This window comes from Triturus cristatus, chromosome 2_2 (genome assembly GCF_964204655.1).
Source record: "Triturus cristatus chromosome 2_2, aTriCri1.1, whole genome shotgun sequence".
In the NCBI taxonomy this organism is placed as follows: Eukaryota; Metazoa; Chordata; class Amphibia; order Caudata; family Salamandridae; genus Triturus; species Triturus cristatus.
Genome location: NC_140582.1, coordinates 1,218,236,599 through 1,218,258,113, shown reverse-complemented (window position 1 = coordinate 1,218,258,113; position 21,515 = coordinate 1,218,236,599). Strand labels below are relative to the sequence as shown.

At 43.6% G+C, this 21,515-nt stretch overlaps 1 protein-coding gene across 1 annotated transcript in view; it reads left to right on the top strand.

Annotated features, from left to right (window-relative positions):
• LOC146863424 (uncharacterized) overlaps positions 1–20,096 on the top strand; it is a 177,348-nt gene extending 157,252 nt beyond the window's left edge. Inside the window, exons 5-6 of the mRNA XM_085642850.1 lie at positions 1,568–1,594; positions 15,916–20,096. Of these exons, the coding sequence (XP_085498976.1) occupies positions 1,568–1,586 (19 nt within the window). The 3' untranslated portion in view covers positions 1,587–1,594; positions 15,916–20,096. The remainder of the gene's footprint in view (positions 1–1,567; positions 1,595–15,915) is intronic.
• Positions 20,097–21,515: the final 1,419 nt, after the last annotated feature.

Here is a 21,515-nt window from a genome sequence, read left to right as displayed (position 1 = left end):
GCAAAACAGCCGCTGATATGGGTGATATCAGGTCCCTGGATGCATCACGCCATATAAGATGAAAGAATCACCGTAAAACATTTTAATCAATATTCCATCATTTTTATTGTTTGTATGTTGAGGTTGCAGAACGAGGTAATTCCAATTTTCAAATGCGTGCATTATGCTCAATCGCCTTTTATACAGCATGTCGAAATTCCCAGTTCCTTTAACAATTGTGAAAAAGCTTGACCCAATGCATTTCGGGCCTTACCGGCCCTTCGTCAGGGGTTCTTTTCTAAAAATGTCAAACATCAAAAGAATTGTCATTAGTTTGCTGTAAAGTCATTTCAACAAACAACGTTAAACACCTTCTATGTCTGCCATGTTACATGTCCCTTAAACTATGCTTTCCCTCTAAAAGCGTGAAGTAACGCTTTCAAAATATGTTACCAAGTAATCTGATCTACACTGACACTCTGGGGGTTTTAAGATGAGCCTCTGCCCAATGAAATATACAACGATAGACACTGCCACTATTCTGAGGTTAAAACATAGAACCGCGACACGCCTGACTCAAATGCCTTTTGACGTGATTGGATCTTGGCAGAGGTTTGAGGCCAATATTAAATGTGAGTGACCGTTGGGCTCGAGGCCAACAGCCTCTGTAACTGTATATGACCATTGCTCACCCAGGTAAAGAAAGATGGAAATCTGTGGTCAAACTAAGGCTGTCTCTCCTGGAAGGGTAAGGAACATGCTCATTGGAGAGCACTGGTGCAGCCTAAAGCAGATAACGAGATACACTGGCTGGAATGCAGAGACTTGGCCGTTCCCTCAGCAGACCCTTTCTCCGTGAGGAGTTTGAGACTTTCAAGACTTGAAGGCCAGTGACCCCTTCCTTGTGCACAGAGCGATGCTGAGAGGCAGAGTGAGGACTTATGCGCCTCTAGCCTTTTGGTCCCCGTTATTGGAACCCATACTGCTTCAATAGCCGGTAGTCTTTAGCCTTTGCAAACACTACCACAGTATGCCCCTTCAGGGAAGGAGGGAGACTTTGGGGAAGAAGACCAAGACCAGGCGGCGGCCTTTCTCAGCTAAGGAAATGAGCTGGACGATGAGCAAAGAGCCCTAACCAGGAAATCTCCATATTCGATGTGCAATTAAGGACACCAAAAGCCCAATTAATAATATTAACCCGACTATTCTACCCCATCTGCTGTACCCCATCTTCTATTTGAGACACAACTTATTGTGGTAAAATATAAAAAAAATATAAAATCGGCAAAACCTTTCTTTAAAATAATAATTCCTTCTTCTCTTCTTATTTCGTTACAATATTCATCAAAATATTTCCTTCAATGTTCTTTATAAAAAAAAAACTTTCAAAACTTAATTTCAATCCGACTAAATTTCTTGTTTTAGTTCTTTTATTGTCTTGTCTTTAAACCTTGCTATTTAGTCTTTTTTTTTCTTTGAAGACGGTTCTAGTTTAGATTCTATCTCCCTTTTAGTTTGTCTCAAACTTGTACTTGCTGGATTCTCTACTAATTTGTAATCTCTAATTCTGCAATTTCATCTTTTTCAGATGCTGCCACTATATGTAACCATTCAGGTGAGGCATAGTTTCTATTTGGTACACTCCTTGTTAATCTTTTGGCCACATGTGATTCAATTTCATTAGTTTCAGTCTGTCTCTCAGGTTTTTCTACTGGCTCAGTGTTTTCTTTTGCAATTTCTTCTTCTTTACCTTGAAATATCTTCTTCAGCTTTTCTCTGTTCAGCAGCAGTCCATCGGATACTCTTTACTGTCCAAGGAACATAGGGCCCGATTTATAAATTGGCGGTATGTATACTTTATCGTGACGGTGTATACATACCGCCAATATTAAGGTCCTCCCGATTTTAAATGTGGTCAGTTTGGCCATGGCAGAAACGACTCGGCCTCCACTGTGGCCAAACGTCTACGATGGCCTTGGAGATTAAGGGCTACCTGAGAAATGGCTACATGTCCGCCTGCTCAATTTAGATGGGTGGACATGCTGTCAGTTTTTTTTAATGTTCCTTACCACCAGGTAAAACCCGGGGCTAAAGAACAGTAAGACAATTATAATGCTCCCCCACCATGGGAGAAGACTCCCATGGAGAGGAGAGCATTATATTTTTTCTTTAAAAAAAATAAAATACCGTTTCAGGATTTTCTTTTTGAAATGAAAAGAATAATTACTGTGTGCTACAGGTCTGGGTCCTGCTCTTCACAGCCCTGTAGCACAGAGTAATACGCATTGCCGGATCCACCGTCCCTGTTTTGAAACAGGGCCTCAAAAGTTTCATGTTCTAAATCATTACTTTCACTAACATGAAACTCAGATTTTCACTCCTGTGCATGTATCGTTACCAGTTTCAGAGTGTTCACCCCCCCTCTAGATCCGCGCTATGAACTTGAGCTTGACTTTGTGCTCGACTCTGCCCTTTTTTCTGTGGCGTTTAGTCTCTACCAGCTACTGCCACTCTCGCCCCCTTTGTGTGAGTGGCATGGATCCACTGCGGCACTCCTGCACATTTCACCAAAAGGCTTGTCGTCCAGATCACCTGTTAGGAACTGTTCCACTTCTTCTCCAGGCAGCTCTTATAGACATGTTTTCCTACTGCAATCCAATCTCCTGTGCTCAAACTGTGGCCGGGAATATCTTTTGTTTCTTCAGTTGCCACATTCACCTGATGAGGCAGATTTCCCCAGATCAGCCAGGCCTTAGCAGCAATCTAGCACAATATCACCAGTTATTGAAATAAGTTCAGCTGACAGAACATGGGCAAGCCACACTGCTCTCCTGACAACTTCACGGGAGACAAACTAGTCTTTCTGTCAAGTGTACGTCCCATTTGCCCTTTCAACAACACCATAAGATTGTGGACTATAGCTGTAAAGGAATTACTCCTTGATCTGGAATGCAGAACGGATGATTTTCAAAACCTAATTTTTGAAGTGCATATAGAAATGAGTTACCCAAACCGAGGAATTCACTCCCTCAACAACAATTTGTTGTATTATTGCCTGTTTTTTCTGTGCCGTTTTCTCTCCGTGTTTTGACCTGTATTATTGCCTGTTTTTTCTGTGCCGTTCTCTCTCCGTGTTTTGACCTGTATTATTGCCTGTTTTTTCTGTGCCGTTTTCTCTTCGTGTTTTTGACCTCCAGTGTGCCTGCCTCCTTCCTGCTTGCCCGCCTACCTCGCCGCCCTCCGCTCTCCCTCCCCGCTCCTGCTTCCCGCCACCGCCATTAGCCCCGCCCCTTTTTCTTCTGTACCCTCCCCGCTCCCGCCTCCCAGCTGCTCCGCCCACCCGCGCACTTCGCCTTAAATGGCGACCGTGCGAACGCGCAGTAGTCTCGCGCAGCGGGCGCGCCGACTGAGCGCCGAAGGTAAGCCCGTCTACGCCCGTCCGCGCCTGGACCGCGCCCAGTGCCAGGACCCCTGGCCCCCGAAGAGCCCGACCGACCCGCCTGACGTACTCCGCCGCCACCCTCACCGCACTCAACACCGGCCGACTCCCAGAATGCCACCTAGCCGCTCCACGAGGTACCCACGGACCTTTCAGCTGCCACGCCTGCAAGTTCTCCTGCATCCGGACCAGCCTCACACCAGCACCCGCCAAGACGAACACCAGCAGCACCCACCTCAAGTGCATCCTGCTCAACACCCGCTCCGTCCACAGACACGCCATCGAACTCTGGAACCTCCTAGACGCCACAGCCCCTGACGTTGCCTTCCTCACGGAGACCTGGATGAACGCCTCTTCAGCTCCCGACATCGCCATCGCTATCCCAGAGGGCTACAAGATCGTCCGGAGGGACCGCAACGCCAACCAGATGGGAGGAGGCATCGCCATCGTCCACAGGAGCACCATCCGCCTCACGACCAGCACCGACAACACCCTGACCAGCGCCGAACACCTGCATTTCCAGATCCACACCAACCCGAACACCACCCTCACAGGCACCCTGATCTACCGACCCCCTGGACCACGCACGCAATTCAGCGAGGACATCGCCGACTGCGTCAGCCCGCATGCCCTCCCCTCCGTTGACTACATCCTCCTGGGAGACCTCAACTTCCATCTAGAGAACAACAACGACCGCAACACCAGCACCCTGCTCGACAACCTCGCCAACCTGGGACTCAAGCAACTGGTGTCCACCCCCACCCACCTCGCCGGACACACACTCGACGCAGTCTTCTCTTCCAGCACAGACATCAACTTCAGCCACGCCACAGAGCTTCAATGGACGGACCACAGCTGCGTCCACTTCACCTTCGAGAGAACGACGTCCCACCACCACCAGAAACAGGCCGCCCGCAGAAGCTGGAACAAGATCACAGCAGACCAGCTCGCCACCTCCCTGAGCCAGCACCCTCCTGCCAGCTCAGCGAACCCCAGCCAGGCCGCAGTCAACCTCACGAAGTGGATCAACAACTGCGCGGACGAACTCGCCCCACTGAGGACCCCGCCCAGCAGACCCGGCAGCAAGAAGGCCCCATGGTTCACCGACGAACTCAAGAGCTCCAAGAAGAACTGCCGAGCCCTCGAGAAAGTCTGGAGAAGGGAACCGACACCGGACAACAGGACCTCCTTCAAACTTGCCACCCGGAAACACCACCAGCTGATCCGCGCCGCCAAGAAAACAGCTTTCAAGGACCGGTTGGACAGCAACGCACACAACTGCAAGGAACTCTTCAACATCGTGAAAGAGCTTTCCAACCCCAGCGCAGGAAACAACGACATCACCCCATCACAAGACCTCTGCAACTCCCTCGCTTCATACTTCCACAACAAGATCGCCGACATACACAACAGCTTCAACAACCAACCAACGCACACCATGACCGAACAACCACCCCCCACCACCACCCTCCACGCCTGGACCCCGATCAGCACCGAAGACACCATCCGCACGATGAACTCCATCCACTCCGGATCACCGACCGACCCCTGCCCTCACCACGTCTTCAACAAGGCCGACGCTGTCATCGCACCCCACCTGCGAGACATCATCAACACATCCTTCGACACCGCCACCTTCCCCGAGAGCTGGAAGCACGCCGAACTCAGCGCTCTTCTCAAGAAACCCACAGCGGACCCCACCGAACTCAAGAATTACCGCCCCATCTCGCTCCTCCCGTTTCCAGCCAAAGTCATCGAGAAGACCGTCAACAAGCAGATGGCCGCCTTCCTCGAGACGAACGGATCCCTCGACCCCTCACAGTCCGGCTTCCGAGCCAACCACAGCACCGAGACCGCCCTCATCGCCGCCACCGATGACATACGAGCCCTGATGGACAATGGAGAAACAGCGGCCCTCATCCTCCTAGACCTCTCCGCGGCATTCGACACGGTCTGCTACCGCACCCTAGTACGGCGCCTCAGCAACATCGGCATCCAGGACAAGGCGCTGGAATGGATCATCTCCTTCCTCGACGGAAGAACACAGAGAGTCCGCCTACCACCGTACAAGTCAGAGGCCTCCGAAGTCATCTGCGGCGTCCCCCAAGGATCATCTCTGAGCCCCACCCTCTTCAACGTCTACATGAGCCCCCTCGCGGCCATCGTACGCAAACACAACCTCAGCATAATCTCCTACGCCGACGACACCCAGCTGATCCTCTCCCTGACCAACGACCCCGCCGCCGCCAGAGCCAACCTGCACGAAGGGATGAAAGAGGTAGCCGAGTGGATGACGACCAGCCGCCTGAAACTGAACTCGGACAAGATGGAGGTCCTCATCCTGGGCCCCTCACCCTCCGCCTGGGACGACTCCTGGTGGCCTCCCGCCCTGGGCACCGCACCCAAACCGACAGACCATGCACGAAACCTGGGCGTCATCCTGGACTCCTCCCTCTCCATGACCAGGCAAGTCAACAACGTCTCCTCGGCGTGCTTCAACATCCTTCGCATGCTACGGAAGATCTTCTGGTGGATCCCCACCGAGACCAGGAAGACCGTCACCCAGGCCCTCGTCACCAGCCGACTGGACTACGGCAACGCCCTCTACGCCGGTACCACCGCCAAGCTCCAGAAGAGACTCCAGCGGATCCAAAACGCCTCAGCCAGACTCATCCTCGACATCCCACGAACCAGTCACATCTCCGGACATCTGAAAGGCCTTCACTGGCTCCCCGTCAACAAAAGAATCACCTTCCGCCTCCTCACCCACGCACACAAAGCCCTACACGACCAAGGCCCGAGCTACCTCAACAGCCGAGTCCACTTCTACGCTCCCAAACGCCACCTCCGATCAGCCGACCACGCCCTCGCCGCCGTCCCCCGCATCCGAAGAGCGACTACAGGAGGAAGGTCCTTCTCCTACCTGGCCGCCAAGACCTGGAACTCCCTCCCTCCCGACCTGCGCCTGACCCAAGACCACCTCTCCTTCAGGAAGAAGCTGAAGACCTGGCTGTTCGAGCAGTAGCGGCACCCCCCCCCCCCCCCAGCGCCTTGAGACCCTACGGGTATGTAGCGCGCTTTATAAGTGTCAATGATTGATTGATTGATTGATTTGGTAACTGCATGGCAGGCTGATCTCCGGGTGGGACCCATTCACAAAACAGGCAGACCATCACTAAGATGCACTTTTTGCCTTGAAGTTCTGCATCTTAATAAAGTCTGCCTGGAGTCTTGTAAATGGGCCCTCCGATTTGCCAATATGACCGTCTTTTTTTTCCCCTTGATTATTTAACTGGCACACCATGCACCATCCACAAACATCCTCAGCAACATTTCTCAATTTAGTATTTTCCAAATACTTTTTAAATATTGTGATCAGACTATCTCTTACTGCATGCAACTTACCATGCAAGTATTTACATATTGGGTTAGCGCGTCAAATCTGGAAGGACACATTTATTTTTAGCATTTACGTACAAATCCTGTTTTTCTTGTAATCCAATCTCTAAGATCTTTTTCTCCTCATCTGGTGCATTTGTTAGCTCTCTCAGCTTGCTCAGTCAATAAATAAACAGTTAACATTATCTGCATTTTGTACTGCACTTATTCTTGAGTCATTATCGTCGCTTTTCTGCACGACTGTCTTCTCTTGTAATGCACAGTACTTTACCACCTGGTTCGTGTACTTGCTTCCAAGTGTAGATCTTTTCCAGGTTTATGGGCAACACACTTTACCACTGCAATCTCCTTCGGCTTCTGTAAAGCTTTCAAAAATCCAGTATGTAAGCACCATTCTTTACTGGGGCTCCAGAAGAGGCCTTAAAACACCTTTGGGTCCAGAGTTGGCCAAAATAATGCTCAACTCCAAAACCATACTGACTGGTGTGTAAATCAAACTCCAAAACCATACTGGCTGGCTGTGTGAATCATTACATTGACATTTTCCAACAAGGATCAAGCACTTGTCAATACAACCAACTCTTCCACTTGTGCTGAAGTAACATTTGGCAGAGAAGATGCTTCTTATGTCTCTGAAATGGTACATACTGCATAGGGTGCTCTCAGCGTTGCATATTGGTCTCTCAAACTGGAACCATCAACAAATATTGTCAGATCAGCCATTTACAGAGGTTTTATGCATAAAACAGTCACCTTCAGTCAATCCTGTTCAGGTTCAATTTCAGCATCAAGTTTCCTGTCCTCTCAAATCTTGTATGAAATAGGAAGCAGTGTTTCTGAATTCAAAGTACTACACCTCTTGATTGTCATGTTTGCAGCTGCAAATATCACTTGCTCATGTGTCAACCTCCTATTTTTAAGATGCTGAGTTCTCGTTCTTGTCCACAAGATCCCTACTGAGTGTGGGACACAAACAATTAAAGTATGACCCATGACAAGTCCTTCACTCTGTTCAGTGGAAGTACAAACAACTGCAACCAATTTCAAACAACCTGGAAGACTTACTACACCTGGATCCAATACGGCTGACAAGTAGGCCGTTGAGCACATTAAATCACCGTGCCTTCGAGTCAGAATCGAAAGTACACAGCCGCCTTTTTCATGACAATATAGATTAAACATTAAACTGTAATCAAGCATCCTGAGTGTGGGCACATGACGGACACTTTCAGCTCTTCAAATGCATCGGGGCGTTCCTTGTCAAATGGTACTGGATTTTGAATGTCTCCACATGTCAACCTTATTAAAGGTTTTGGAATCAAGGTAACGTTTGGAATCCACTGATTACAGTAGCCAACAAATCCAAGAAACATCAGAACCTCCCTCCAGATGGTCAGCTGGCTCATTTTCAAAGTTGCAGACACTAATTATTTTTAGACTTTCCTTACACATTCAGAGTGGGGTCCAAGACAAATCACTTCTTTCTTACAGTACTACATTTTAGTTAGAGAAACCTTATGTCCTTTCACAGCCAGATAATTCGATATGGCTAATGTATCACGTTTGCAGTCTTTCTTTGTCTTGGATGAGACCTGAAGGTCATCTATGTACAGCAGTAATACTGAATTGCAGGGCAGCTTCAAAGTTTCTAGGCCTTCTTCAGAATTCGGCTAACAATCAAAGGGCTTTAAGTATACCATTGATTCTACACCACATGATAACTGTATTCAGAATTTAAAACACAAAGAGAAATTGGGATTCCTCGTGCAAAGAAATTGAGAAAAACGCTTGCCATAAATTGTTGACTGTATACCATTCTGCATCTTAAAGCATTTTTAACAAAACGAGTGTTCGATTCTGTACCACTGGAAAACATGGAATCGCAACCTTATTAATTTTTCGGAGATCTTGCACGATTCTCCATTTGACATTCAGCTTTTTAATTCTCGTTACAAGGACTACCAAGTATTTCCCGGAAGATTACCTGCTCAATCATTTTTTTTTCGATCACTGATTTAATTTTTTTTCTGAGCTTGCACGGTCTAGTTCTAAGGAATATTGCATCTGTTTAGACTCTTATTTTAACTGGCTCTGCTCTTTTGATCAGTCCAATTTCTTTTCCAGAATTGTCTCCTACCTCATCTTTGACAGTATGTCGCAAATCCAGAGGCAGGCACTCTTTTGTCATGGTTGGAAATAATTGTTTATTTTAAACACCAAATCCTCATCTTGTGTCTCAATTGCAATACCATTTGGTGTGCAGTAGATCACAAAATTCATTTTGCAGAGAAAGTCCCTTTGCAACAAGTTTACAGGACTTGAATCTCATGAAATAAGCGGGTGCTTGTTCTCCATCTGACCAGTTTCATTTGGGACACCTGCAGGTACATGGTTAATAGTTTTATTGCTGATCTCAATAAATTGGACATCTCTTCCTGAGAGGAATAGGTTTAGGACTCCCACAGAACCAACTGTAGAACGGGTAGCCCTTGTATCAATCAAAAACAAAACTGGATGGCCATTGACTTCTGTCAACATATGGGCCACTTTGGTCTACCGCTAGGACTGCTCCAAGTACGCAATCTTCCTCTCCCTCAGGCAGCGTCATTGTGACCTGGTCCCAGCTAACTCCTCATTCAGTAACAATGGATTATATTGATACGCTGCACTATAGGGCATTTTGTTTCTCGTGTCTTGCTCAACCAGTGGGGTTGAAGGCATCGACATTCAGAATGATTTCTGACTCTGCACATTCTACTCAGAATTTTGCATATTCGGGACAATCCCATTTCTTCTAATCTTTCAAACGACTTCCCATTGAATCCTATTTGGGTTCTGACTACACTCTCTCTTCCACTGCTTGAACTTTCCACACAAGTGACAAGCAGTGTTCTTCTTCATCATTTCAACATTCACATTCATGTCTTCATTGTTCATTATCCCTCTTCCACTACCTTGCATCTGCATCACCTCCATTTCTCATTTACACACCTTTAATTTGATTCATTCCAGGCTGAAAAAAGTTTATATTCAAATTAATTTGGTCTGGTCTCTCTCTCAAATTGCTTAGTCTGGGCAATCATCAGCTTCTCCTTGAGCTGCTTCTGCTTTGCATCAAAATAATCACTACAATATTCTGATAGCTCCAATATCTCATCCATGCTTTTTGTTTGCCAACACCATTTATTCTGCTGAATGTGATTAAGGAGCCTAGGCCTCAAACCCATCACAAAAGCAGACACAAATCTACTGACGCCACGTTTCTCAGGCTCATCTTAAAAATCTGCGTAAGTGTCTCTTACAAGCTCACACTGACTCCTCCAGCTCTTGTTAAGTTCTCAAAATTTATAACAAAGTTATATCCTTCTCTGGAAGGCTCAAGCACCTTTTTTCATTTGTCACAGAATGTGGACTTGGGATGGTTGGTGAGCAGTCTGCAGTTAGATAATGAATCCATCAAAAAAAAAGCATTACCGAAGGTAAGTAACTTGTTCATCTGATAGATACTTCTAAGGGAAGATTATTTACCTTGTAACTGGATATCACACCAGTACGTATCCAGGTGGTGGGTCTGTGAAGTGGCTCAGACCAAAAAGGACCACAGGAGCGATCAGGCAAATATCCCTCTTGACTGACCTGACCATGACAGTAGGACTTCATGAAGATATGTGCCGACACCCACGTATCAGGCTCACAAATGTCTAGGAAAGGTAATTTGTGTTCTAGCGCAGTATTAGCAGCTTTAGCTGTGGTGGAGTGATCCCGTAAGCCTTATGGAGCCTTCTTCACCAGTGCATAGCAGATCTTTATACAGTAAACAATCCATCTGGAAACGGTCTGCCTTTTTACTGCCTTGCACTTCTTTTGCCCTGGAGAAAACCACAGTGAGCTGATCATCCACCCAATGTTCTTTGGTGCAATCAATATAAAAGCTTAGTGCCATGTTAGCGTCCAAACGATAGTCTTGCTTCCTCAGTAGAGGAGTTAGGTGGGGCCAAGAATGTCTGAAGGGGGGATGTGTGCCTAACGTAGAATGGAGTGACTACTTTTGGCAGAAAGGACGTTGGGTCCTCCACGCTAACTTATGTGGAAAAAATGTCGTATATGGTGGGTTGACCGAATGAGGCTGCAGCTCGCTTACATGCCTAGCTGTTGTCATGGCGATGATAGTTTTCAATGACGGCCTTAATGGGCAATTGCATAGAGGCTCCAAAGGGGTGCACATAAAGTAAGTAATTATGGGTTTTATATAGCGCTCGATTGCTGAGGCGTCTTGGCGCTGGAGAAACCTAGAAAGAAGGGTAAGTCCACTGGCACAAGATCCACTGCTACACCTGGAAAAGCCAGGTTTTTAATAGGCCATGAAATTTGGAAAGAGCTGGTTGAAATCTGATATCCAAAGGCAGCCTATTCCAGAGTTTGGGAGCCAAGTATGACACGCATCTCCCACCCCATCTGGCCTTCCTCCATTTCAGGATTTTAACCAAGGCCTGATTGCCAGACCTTCGTGAACGGCCTGGACAGTACCATTGAAATAAACTGCGGTACGCCATAAGACCGCCGCCATACAGGGTTTTGTGGATGAGGCAAAGAGCCTTAAATTCAATACGCTGCTTAACCGGGAGCCAATGAAGACTCCTAATGGCCCCGGAAATATGATTGAATTTAGGTATGTTGAGTAATGTACGAGCAGCCCTATTCTGAAGGGATTGCATTAAGCTGCCGTTTGTCAACCCCTAGGTAAAGGGCATTACAATAGTCAATGCGAAACAATGCAAGAGCAACCACCACAGTTTTCCTCCGCTCCATTGGAAGAAATGGTAGGATCTTCCGTAGAATTTTTAATGTAACATAACAGGCTGAAGTAACTTGATTAATCTGAGCAGAGAAGTTAAGCTGTGTGTCCCAAACCTACCCAGATTGATTTCTCATCTTGTCCACTGGTAATGGGCATTCTCCTGCCCCCGTTGGCCACAAGGCTGTGTTCCAGATTGAAGGGCCATTGCCAAACTCCATGATTTCGGTTTTCTGTGTATTTAGTTTCAAATAGCTGGTGTGCATCCAATGTATGATGCGATCAAGACAACTATGAAACCTTGCCTACGGCACCTCATTAGCTGACGATATTAAAACTATAATTTGAGTGTCGTCATATGACACAAGGGAAAAGCCAAAGTCTTTAACTAGTTTGGCTAATGGCGTCACATTAATATTGAAAAGGGTGGGTGAGAGCGCCGACCCTTGTGGGACTCCACTAGGGAGATGGAATATGTCCGATGTAAGGTTATCCCAACAAACCTTATGTTCTCTGTTTGTCAGAAAAGATGAAAGAAGAGCCAGCGCCTTATCACTGATCCCACTTGCCTTCAGCCGTTGCCTAAGAATTAAATGATTTACCGTGGCTGACAGCTCAAGTTGGATCAGGATCGCCCTTCCACCACTATCAATTTGCATGCGAAGTTCTTCCGTGGCCATAACCAGTGCGGACTCTGTAGTGATTTGCACAGAAACCATGTTGTGAAATATCCAGAGTGTTATTGGAGATGAGAGTCATTTAGTTCCTGTTTAATGGCGTTCTCCAAAACCTTGACTGCCTGAGGAAGGCAGGAGATAGGTTTATAGCTCTTAACATCCCTAGTGTCCATGGAGGACTTCTTTAAAATGGGCCAAATGCAAGCTGTCTTCCAAACTGTAGGAAAAACTCCAGCTCCTACAATGGTGTTCAAAAGAGGGGTCAGGAGAGAGCTTGTTAATCTAGAGGCCTCATGAATTCTATTCGGTTGACAGGGGTCCTCTGGTGAGCCACACGTAATAGACAATAAGAGATCATTTACCGAATCCTGAGTAACTAAGGAGAAACTAGATAAATGGTTCAAGATTGCTGACCCTTTCTCACCATCCTGAGCGGATGTAGTCTGGGGGCCCGAGTACAAACCCTCCAGTTCATTGTAGATTGTTTGCCCTTTTGACTGAAAGTACCTGGCCATTTGGTCACTTAAATTTGGTCGAGATAGAATAAGTCTCCTTGTTGGAGCTTAGATGGGGAGGAAACAGTCTTAAAGAGTTCTCTAGTTGAGTTCTTTGCCTTCTATCGTGCCAGTAGAAAACTCAGTTTTGGCTCTACAGATAGCTTCTTTGTACTCTGTAAGAGACTTGTTATAACTAAGCTTGCTTTCTGTGGTATAATGCACCCTCCATTCTCGTTCAATGCCCCAGCATTTTGACTTCAAATCTTTCATCTCTGCATTGTACCAGGGGGCAGTAGGTATGTATCTGCTTTGGGTAACTGATCTTAAAGGAGTTAATTGGACTATTGCTTCTCTAATCCAATTATCGTAGTTAACTGCATCCAGATTAGAATTCGAAGTAGGCATGGGAACAGAATTTGTTAACCTCTCTATGAAGATCTCATGATTAAAATTCCGCCAAGACCATGCAAAAGTTGTAGGGGGACGTTGTGCAGGGGAAAGAGGGGTGGTTTCCACAAGGAGATTAAAAATGATAGCCCTATGGTCTGTCCAGGTTAATGGCAGGTTCTTATCAATCTGAATTGCGGGACAATTCATAAAAATACCATCCAGTGTATGTAATGCATTATGAGTAGGTCCGACCACTCGCTGTAATAAACAGAATCTATCAAATAATGACAAGGTCATAGAATCAGTGAGCAGTTCAAGGTGAAAATGGAAATCCCCAAGTACAGTAAAGGAGAGGGTATCCGTACAGGACTCCATAAAATCAAAAAGGCCTTGTAGGAACGGAGGTTTGGGACCTGGTTGTCTATAGAGAAGAAAACCAGTAAAGTTGACCTTATTTTTAATTTTAATATTAAATGACATGGCTTCAGCATCTTTGACTCAAATTTCAATTTTTATTCTGATCTATAGATTGCTATTCCTCCACCTATTTTGTCCACTCCGGGGAGAATAGAGGATAGCCCGGAGGCAGTGCCGCCACCCAGTCCGGTGGTGGGGGTAGCCCGCGTTTCAGTGAGGAAGATTAAATCAGAGCTAGATGTTTGTAGCAGGTATTCAATCTCCAGCGTATGCTTGCTTACAGATCTAACATTGAGCAAAATAGCCTTAAGCTTATTAGTATTAGTGGCCAGGACATTATTATCCCTTGTGCAGTGAGCCAGCGAAGCCCCGCCTATTATCCTATCTTTATTCTTTGAGTTTGAGGCATCTGAGAGATAAGGGAGCATACCAGGACAGCATGTGGTCTTGGTTGAAGCCACCCGATATTTGCACTTGGGGCAGGTAAAAAGAGAATTATGCAAACTATTAATATCCTAAGTGTGATTGGCGCACTTACCAATATTTATTGCCTCTAGTTGACTCCTTAAATAAGCTATTCTGTTAAAACCAGCAGGGGTTCTGGCGCTGGGCGCGATCCATGCGCGAACGGGCACAGCCGGGCTTGCCTTCGGCGCATATAAAAAATTGTATTCCCACTATAACATCATGAAGGGTGTTCTTAGATAGAGAAGTCTGATACAGTAACCACAAACATGCAGAAGTGACCAATACATAGCCTTTAACAGTGCCGAAAGCATGTCCTTGCTGGACCAGGGACAAAAACAACAAGACTTAAGACAACTTGGCTTATAACGGGTCAAGTGTGTCTGGTGCTGCACCATGCCACAAATGTATCCCATCGACTAGCGTACACCAGTTTTGTGGGGGGGGGGGGGGGGGCGCCTCTCTACCAACATGACATCAACAGCAGAAGGAAATTCGAAAGAGGATTACTGGATTGGGAAGTTCCTGTACCCCTTCCTGATGATTCCTTTGTGCCCAAAGTACTATGCAAAATCAAGAGAGAACATTGCAAATGAAATATCATGGGTCCTGCATGGCTGTGAGAACCTTGATGCATGGAATTGTTGCACATGTTCATTCATACGTTAATTCATTGTATCTCTAGACTAGACACTAGAATCTGGAAAAAGAGACCTACTCATCCGCTGTCTGTGATCCTTACCTACAATTAAGCCAAACACTTAGAAATTGGATGCTTTTGTTAATAGGGACACAGCTTTGTGGAGGCCACATCAGCTTTTGACCATATCTTTTGAAATTGACAAAATTGGGCATTACATATGCTTCAATAATAGTGACTTGCAAAAATTTCCAAATACCTCCATAAAACTGGATGAACCTTCTTAGTTCTCATCAAGGCTGAATAAGGACTTTATGCAGTGTGTATTCCTACAGTTAAAAAACAGATATCACGATTTCTTGGCAGCTGACTAAAGCCTAGACGGCACTAACTTGGCCTCCTTTTGAACTGCTTGAAAGTACACTCCTCTTTCATGGAAGACCCCTGTATTAGCACCAAACCAACAAGGAGTTTGAGTGAATTGCAAGCACCTACTTGTAAATAACCGTACTTATGCTTTGTCTAAAGAAAGTTTCTCTTCACAGTTCCTAGATTCATCCCTAAATTTCTCAATTTCCTCACAATCAAAATAGCTCATTACCAACTTTCTTTGAATTTGCTTCTCTCCACAACCTGCCACTTCGATGGAAAGAGCATTCCATTTATTGAACATTTAAGAGATGGCTAAAGCTCTTTTTTTGGAATAAATCAAGATTTCGGTCAGTCGGACTTTGTGTTTTCTGTAGCATAGTCATTGAAAGAAAGGTTGGCTGCATAATGTCCCCTCATTGGCTAGAGTATGGCAGCCTGGCTGCATCTAGTCTATGGCTGCTCCCAATGTTATTAAATGTGTTTTAAACTGCTGCGTTAACATGGGTCTGAAACTGATTTTTCAATTACTTATCTTTTTTGATGGTCCAAATGGGTATCTTGCCCTCTGCTTGCTTTAAATAATCTATTTCAGTTGGTGCAGCCTACCACAATGTTCAGGTTGATGGCCGATTCCCACTTATACAGATTTTGTGGGGTCAATGTGGGGATTTTGTGGTGCGTTAATGCATCTTTGAGCCTCAGTTATTTTCATAGAAGCACAGTTCAGTGTGTGCATTATACGCCTCTTTACAGATCAACTGTTTGTGTGGATTCATTTCTTTTATTTGATGCACTCGAGCAGTCAGGCCCTTGATTTGATATCCACAATTTTTGCTGTTTTACAGATGTGCAGAAAAGGTCTCAAGACCATGAATGGAGCAGTTATGAAACATTGCGGAAACCTAATGGAACACCCTTCGACACATGCAGGAGGTGATTAAGGAGCAGAGGCCACTGGAACAGTTTACCTCTGGATTTAATTGGATTCATATATGTTACTGTGAATCCCAGATATTTCCTGCTTCAGTAGTGCTTCCCAATTTTAGTCTGCAGCAGCCATTTTAAAATGTGAATTCAGGGATTTATGCAATGGCCACATACAGCCTTGTACACTTGTGTATAGGGGCACTGCACTATGCCATATGACTTTTAATTGACTAGTCACATATTGATCGCATGATGCTAAATCCTTTTACTCTTTGTTGATTAGAGAAAGATCTAATGAATGATCCGCCCTCTGTGCTGTCTATAGATCTCTTAAGGACTTATCCCTCCCAACCTTGCGGTCTCTCCCATATGAAGAATACGCTGGTCTTTCCAATATCAGATTAGAATAACATCATACTGTCTGTGTGGGAAGTTTAAATTATCTGGGTGCGATCGAGTATTGCATACTCGAGAGGAATACTGCTCTGGCGTGGTGCACACACGCAGTGAGTCTCTTCTTTCTTTTCCGTACTTTTATATGTGGCACTGTTTGCACTTTGAACTGTGAATCATTTCATCAGCTGGTTGTGGGATACTTTAAAGCTTGCTTTTATATATGTTTGTGAGTCATTGTTGAATTGTGTCATCTGTGAAAAAGTAGCTCTCTTGGTGACTTCAAGGGAGAGGATTGGCAGATGGTGATATTGGTCCAACACAATGTCACTCCCCCTATTGCCATTGGTCAATTCTTCTGATCGCTCAGGAAATCAATTTTGTTTCATTAGTTTCAATACATTTTTTAAAGGCAAGGACCAAAAAAAAACCGAAGTTTGTGAACTTAGGAGTCACAAACGTAAAGCATACTCTGGCTGCCTTATTATAAGTGCATTAGGATATCGCATCCGCCAAACACTAAATCCGGCATAAATCTCATTGTATTTGTATCTCATTCATGTTCTAATTTTTCTTCAGCGGATGATGTCAAAGATTGAATTTCCGTTTTAACTACTCAGTTGATTACATCAGGAGTTGTTACATTGCAGCTTTTACACTAGGAGTGGCTTAACATTGCATGTCAGTACATCAGGGGCTACCTTTACATCACATGACTTTACATCTGCAGTCATTTACTTCATAGGCCAGTATTACTTTGAACCCTTATTCATGAATTTATTCAGAATATACATTTTGAATCTATATATAACCCTATTTACACGTGTATATATTTAAACCCTTGTATATTTATGTATACATACATCTGAAACTGCTCACTAACAATTTTAATTGAATTGTTATTAGATATCAATAAATGTTATTTTTACATAATTAATTTTTAAAATATTTAATTTTACTATTTGAACCTAGATTTTAAGTACCAACACATATTAATTCCCACACAACCCTTACTTGTTCGTGAGAACAACCCTACATCCCTGAATCCAAAATGTTACTTAATTTACCCCTCTCACTACCCATGCCTGGGCCCTAAAACCTTTTACTAGCACCAAACACAACCTTTCCCTGAACCCGAAAAAATCCTTACTATTCATACTTTCTGCCCATCACTTAGGCCGAAAAGGCACATTACTGCTCTTATTTACAACCCTCACTATCCTTCTATACTACGCATTCTGAAATCCTAAAGCTCATCTCTACCCCCACATGCAACCCATACCTGAGGCCTAAAGATCCTTACTAGCCTGATTCCCTAGCCATCCTTGCAAAAGGACTTACCTGATCGTATTGATTCTGGTGCCTAAATATATATATATATATTAAGATGCGAGTTATTTTTATAAATTGGTGTGGATCTCCTTATTGAGTTGTGTGTGTCATTTATTGGCTATTGTGTGTATTTGTGAATGTCTAACACTCCCCTCTGATAAGCGTAAGGCTGCTTGACCACACTACCCTCTCTAAGAGCACCTTGGGAGTGCGAAAGCAAGCCCCTGTTCACTTGTAAGGAAATAGCTGGACTTTGCACAATATACCTCTTTTTGGGATATCCTATAAAGAGCCAGCTTCCTACATTTACTTATAACTTTGGGTCAGTCAAATGGAGGATCTAAACACAATTTAGCAAAGTTAATAGTAAATCAAAATTACTTGCCCCCCTCTCTAACTCCTCCCCTGATTTCCCCTCACCCCCAATTGAATTTGCACAAAACCTGAAATACCTGCACTGGATGCTACTTGCTGACTGTGTGTCCCATTTGATACAGATTCATCAAACAGTGTCAAAGTTATAAGCAATTAACTCTCCTTTCATGTTAATGGTTGCCACAAAACTTAACAGACCAATTAAAAACTAAACCTTCCAAGCTTCTCCTAGATTTTGTGCAAGTACATCACACGGTGTGCTAAAAGTAGGTTAAACCTGGTCAGTCCCTGCCAAACGTAGTGTAGATCCATGAAACGGTGCAAAAAATATTACATTTAAAAATAATTTGACCCCCCACCTCCTCCCATCCCTTTAACGTTGCCCATACCCTTGTCCTCCATCAAATATAATATATCTGTTCTGGGTACCACTGATGCAGATTGGGGTGTACAAAATCTCCCTACTTCCACGGATAGAGTAATTTCACAGTTACACGCACATACACTCACCATACACTAGGGCCCATTTCACTAACATACACTCAAATACTCCACCAGCACTGAACCTGTGGAAAGAAAACTCCTAAACACCCCACATCTACACTGAGGTCGATAAGACCTAGTTATTGTAATTGTCATAATCTAAACAATCTATACAACAATAATCAAATAGAGTACTCAATAATTGACAAGAAATAATCACCAACACCGTATTTAAAATTATGATTCTTTATCTAAAATTAGTCAAAGAAATTAATCAGAATAAATCATTTTCTCATAATTACCTAATCTAGCTAAATGTCAGAATGGGTCATCGGGACAAGTCTCTCAGTAGAAGTCTCCCGAGTCACCGTCCTCACAGCATCGATCTTCACCAACGCAGGTTTGGGAAGAAGTGGCAAAGTGGCCTCCCACCCTCTCTAGGCTAACAATATTTATAATGAAACTTGCAATATTAAAGAAACATTAAATGTTCTACACGTCCGACGAACCGCTGAGCACAGCGAGCAGGAAAGGATGTAGCATCGCTACATTTGGAAAATCTCCGCTCAGAAACAATCACAAAAATAAAAAGACAGAACAGGAACTAAAAAAATTGTATCCTTTAACATCCACATTTCCTCAGTGCTAACACGATGACTTCAGAGTCCATTCAGTTCATTCTTTATGGCTCCTTTGTCCTCCAAGGTTATTCAAACATTTCTTGGTTCTTGGAGACTTGCCCAGCACTGCTACTGTCCTCACGGAAAGTTTTAACCAAGCGAAGACTGTGGTCAGATGATTCAACCATATTCAGCAAGGCCCTCTCATCACAAATCTTTCACTCGAGGCCAGGCTGCAAACGGCGGACATTTTACGCTAGGCCAAAATGGACCATCTTAATTAAAAGAGACAAAAACAACGTTACCACAGCATAATGATTAAACAGTGTTAACCCCACTAATACCCTTATGTGTATGTAATTATCTAGCTTTTGCAACACAGAAAAGCATTAATTCAAAAAGCGTTTCGTGCTTTAAAATAAACAGCACTCAGCAACGTTTATTTAATAAAACATGCACATTTATTAAATAGCAATACGAAAGCATTCCCTCGTGTTGGTTTTCTTCTCATTAGTACATTGGTAAGTTTAAACATATACACAAAACAAATAATTAATAATTTAATAATTAGTAATTTTAATTATGACAAATAGACAAACCAGAGCTTAAAAACCCAATAGATTTTCATCAGAAAATCCTGCTCCAGCAATCCCCCCTTTGGTGATTTTATCACCAAATAACCCAAAAAAAAAAATTTAGTGAAATTTAGTCCCATTGTAGGAGAAATTGGAAATGTCTTTTTCCTCCTTACACAACACTACACACCAGACGCTCTTTCATCATCCCTCTTTGTTTCTAAGTAGACACTCTCCCTTAATTCTTCTAATTCAATTTCTTGTGGTTCTCTTTTCAACCTTTTATTTCTCTTTTCATTATTTCTTTTAATTAATTTCTTTTTCCCTCCCCTGTTTTTACAACACAAACACACCAATCTCAATATCAATAAAGCAACAATTATACAAGTTAAAGGAAACAATATCTTACCTATAATAGTACTACCTATTTTTTCAATAAAACTCTTAACAGCAACTATTTTATTAGCTATTTTAGTCCAAATACGTTCAGCTTCAAGTGGTACTAATTCTTCATGCAAATCAGTAATATTTTTGATATAGACCTTCAGGTCTTTGCTTTCGTCTGGAATGTAAGTGCAACAATGTTGAACTTTCAGCATTCCACAAACTCCACCCTCCTTAGCCAATAGAATATCAAGAGCAAGTCTATTTTGCATAGACATGGCACGTACGGCAATTAGTTCCATATTCACCAAAAGAAACCCTCCAGCGGAATTTGTCGATAAGCGATCCACCACTGTTGACAGTTTCCGAATCCCATAAGCATTTAAAGAAATTCCCACTGCTGGAATTAAAGCTCCAAAAATGTCACCCACTATTTCAGACCAAGTTTCCCTCTTGAAGCGCATTAGTAAATTAATATGTTCTACATCTTCTATTCTATCTATATGAAAAATCTTTGGAAAAACCAGGCCCACATAACACGTGCCATACCAATGGTCAGGCAACTTGTAATAAGCCTTGTTCCCACAAACATAATACACTCCTGGAAAAATTGTATCTTCTCCACCTCTGAAACCCCATCCTGTTGCAATGAAGTATGTATCATGACATTCACTAGTCCCAACAAAATATGTATCATATTGAGATTTCCCTCTTGTAATGCACAGCTTACCCTTCTGTGGTGCATCTAAAGCTAAAGTTGGACTAGCTCCATTTCTCAATTCTTTTCCCATCTCAATGTCCCAAATTGTCTCACTCACTTTGTATTTCCCTGCCTTTTCATGCATACTCAATCTCCTTTCCTCCACCATGTTTAGGAAAGCTTTCTCCTCTTCTTCCAAATTACAAGTTAAATTATTCTTAAAAATGTAATCTAATGTTAATTCTTCTTTCTCAATAAAAATCTCACCAAAAATGTTAGCTTCTTTAGCTGGATTCAGCTCTTTGTTCATTGGCAAGTGCCCAAAAATACTATCTTTGTTAGACATTGTATAATCTATTTTCCCTAGCAAATAAAAAACACTACTTAATACACTACAAGAAATTCCATATGTAGCTGGTAAATGGTGATAAGTAACACCCTCTGAAACGGATGCAGGTAATTGCATACAAACATAGCAATCCCTAACTTCCATTGTTTTCACATATTCGTATAGCAACTTTGAAAAAACATTACTAGAAAAATCATTAATTGACCTATCTTTATGCATGTAAGTATTACTAATTCTAGTTAGAACTACTTTTTGCGAACTCTTCTCTACATTTGTCTCATTCTCAGTATTTATTTCAAATGTACCT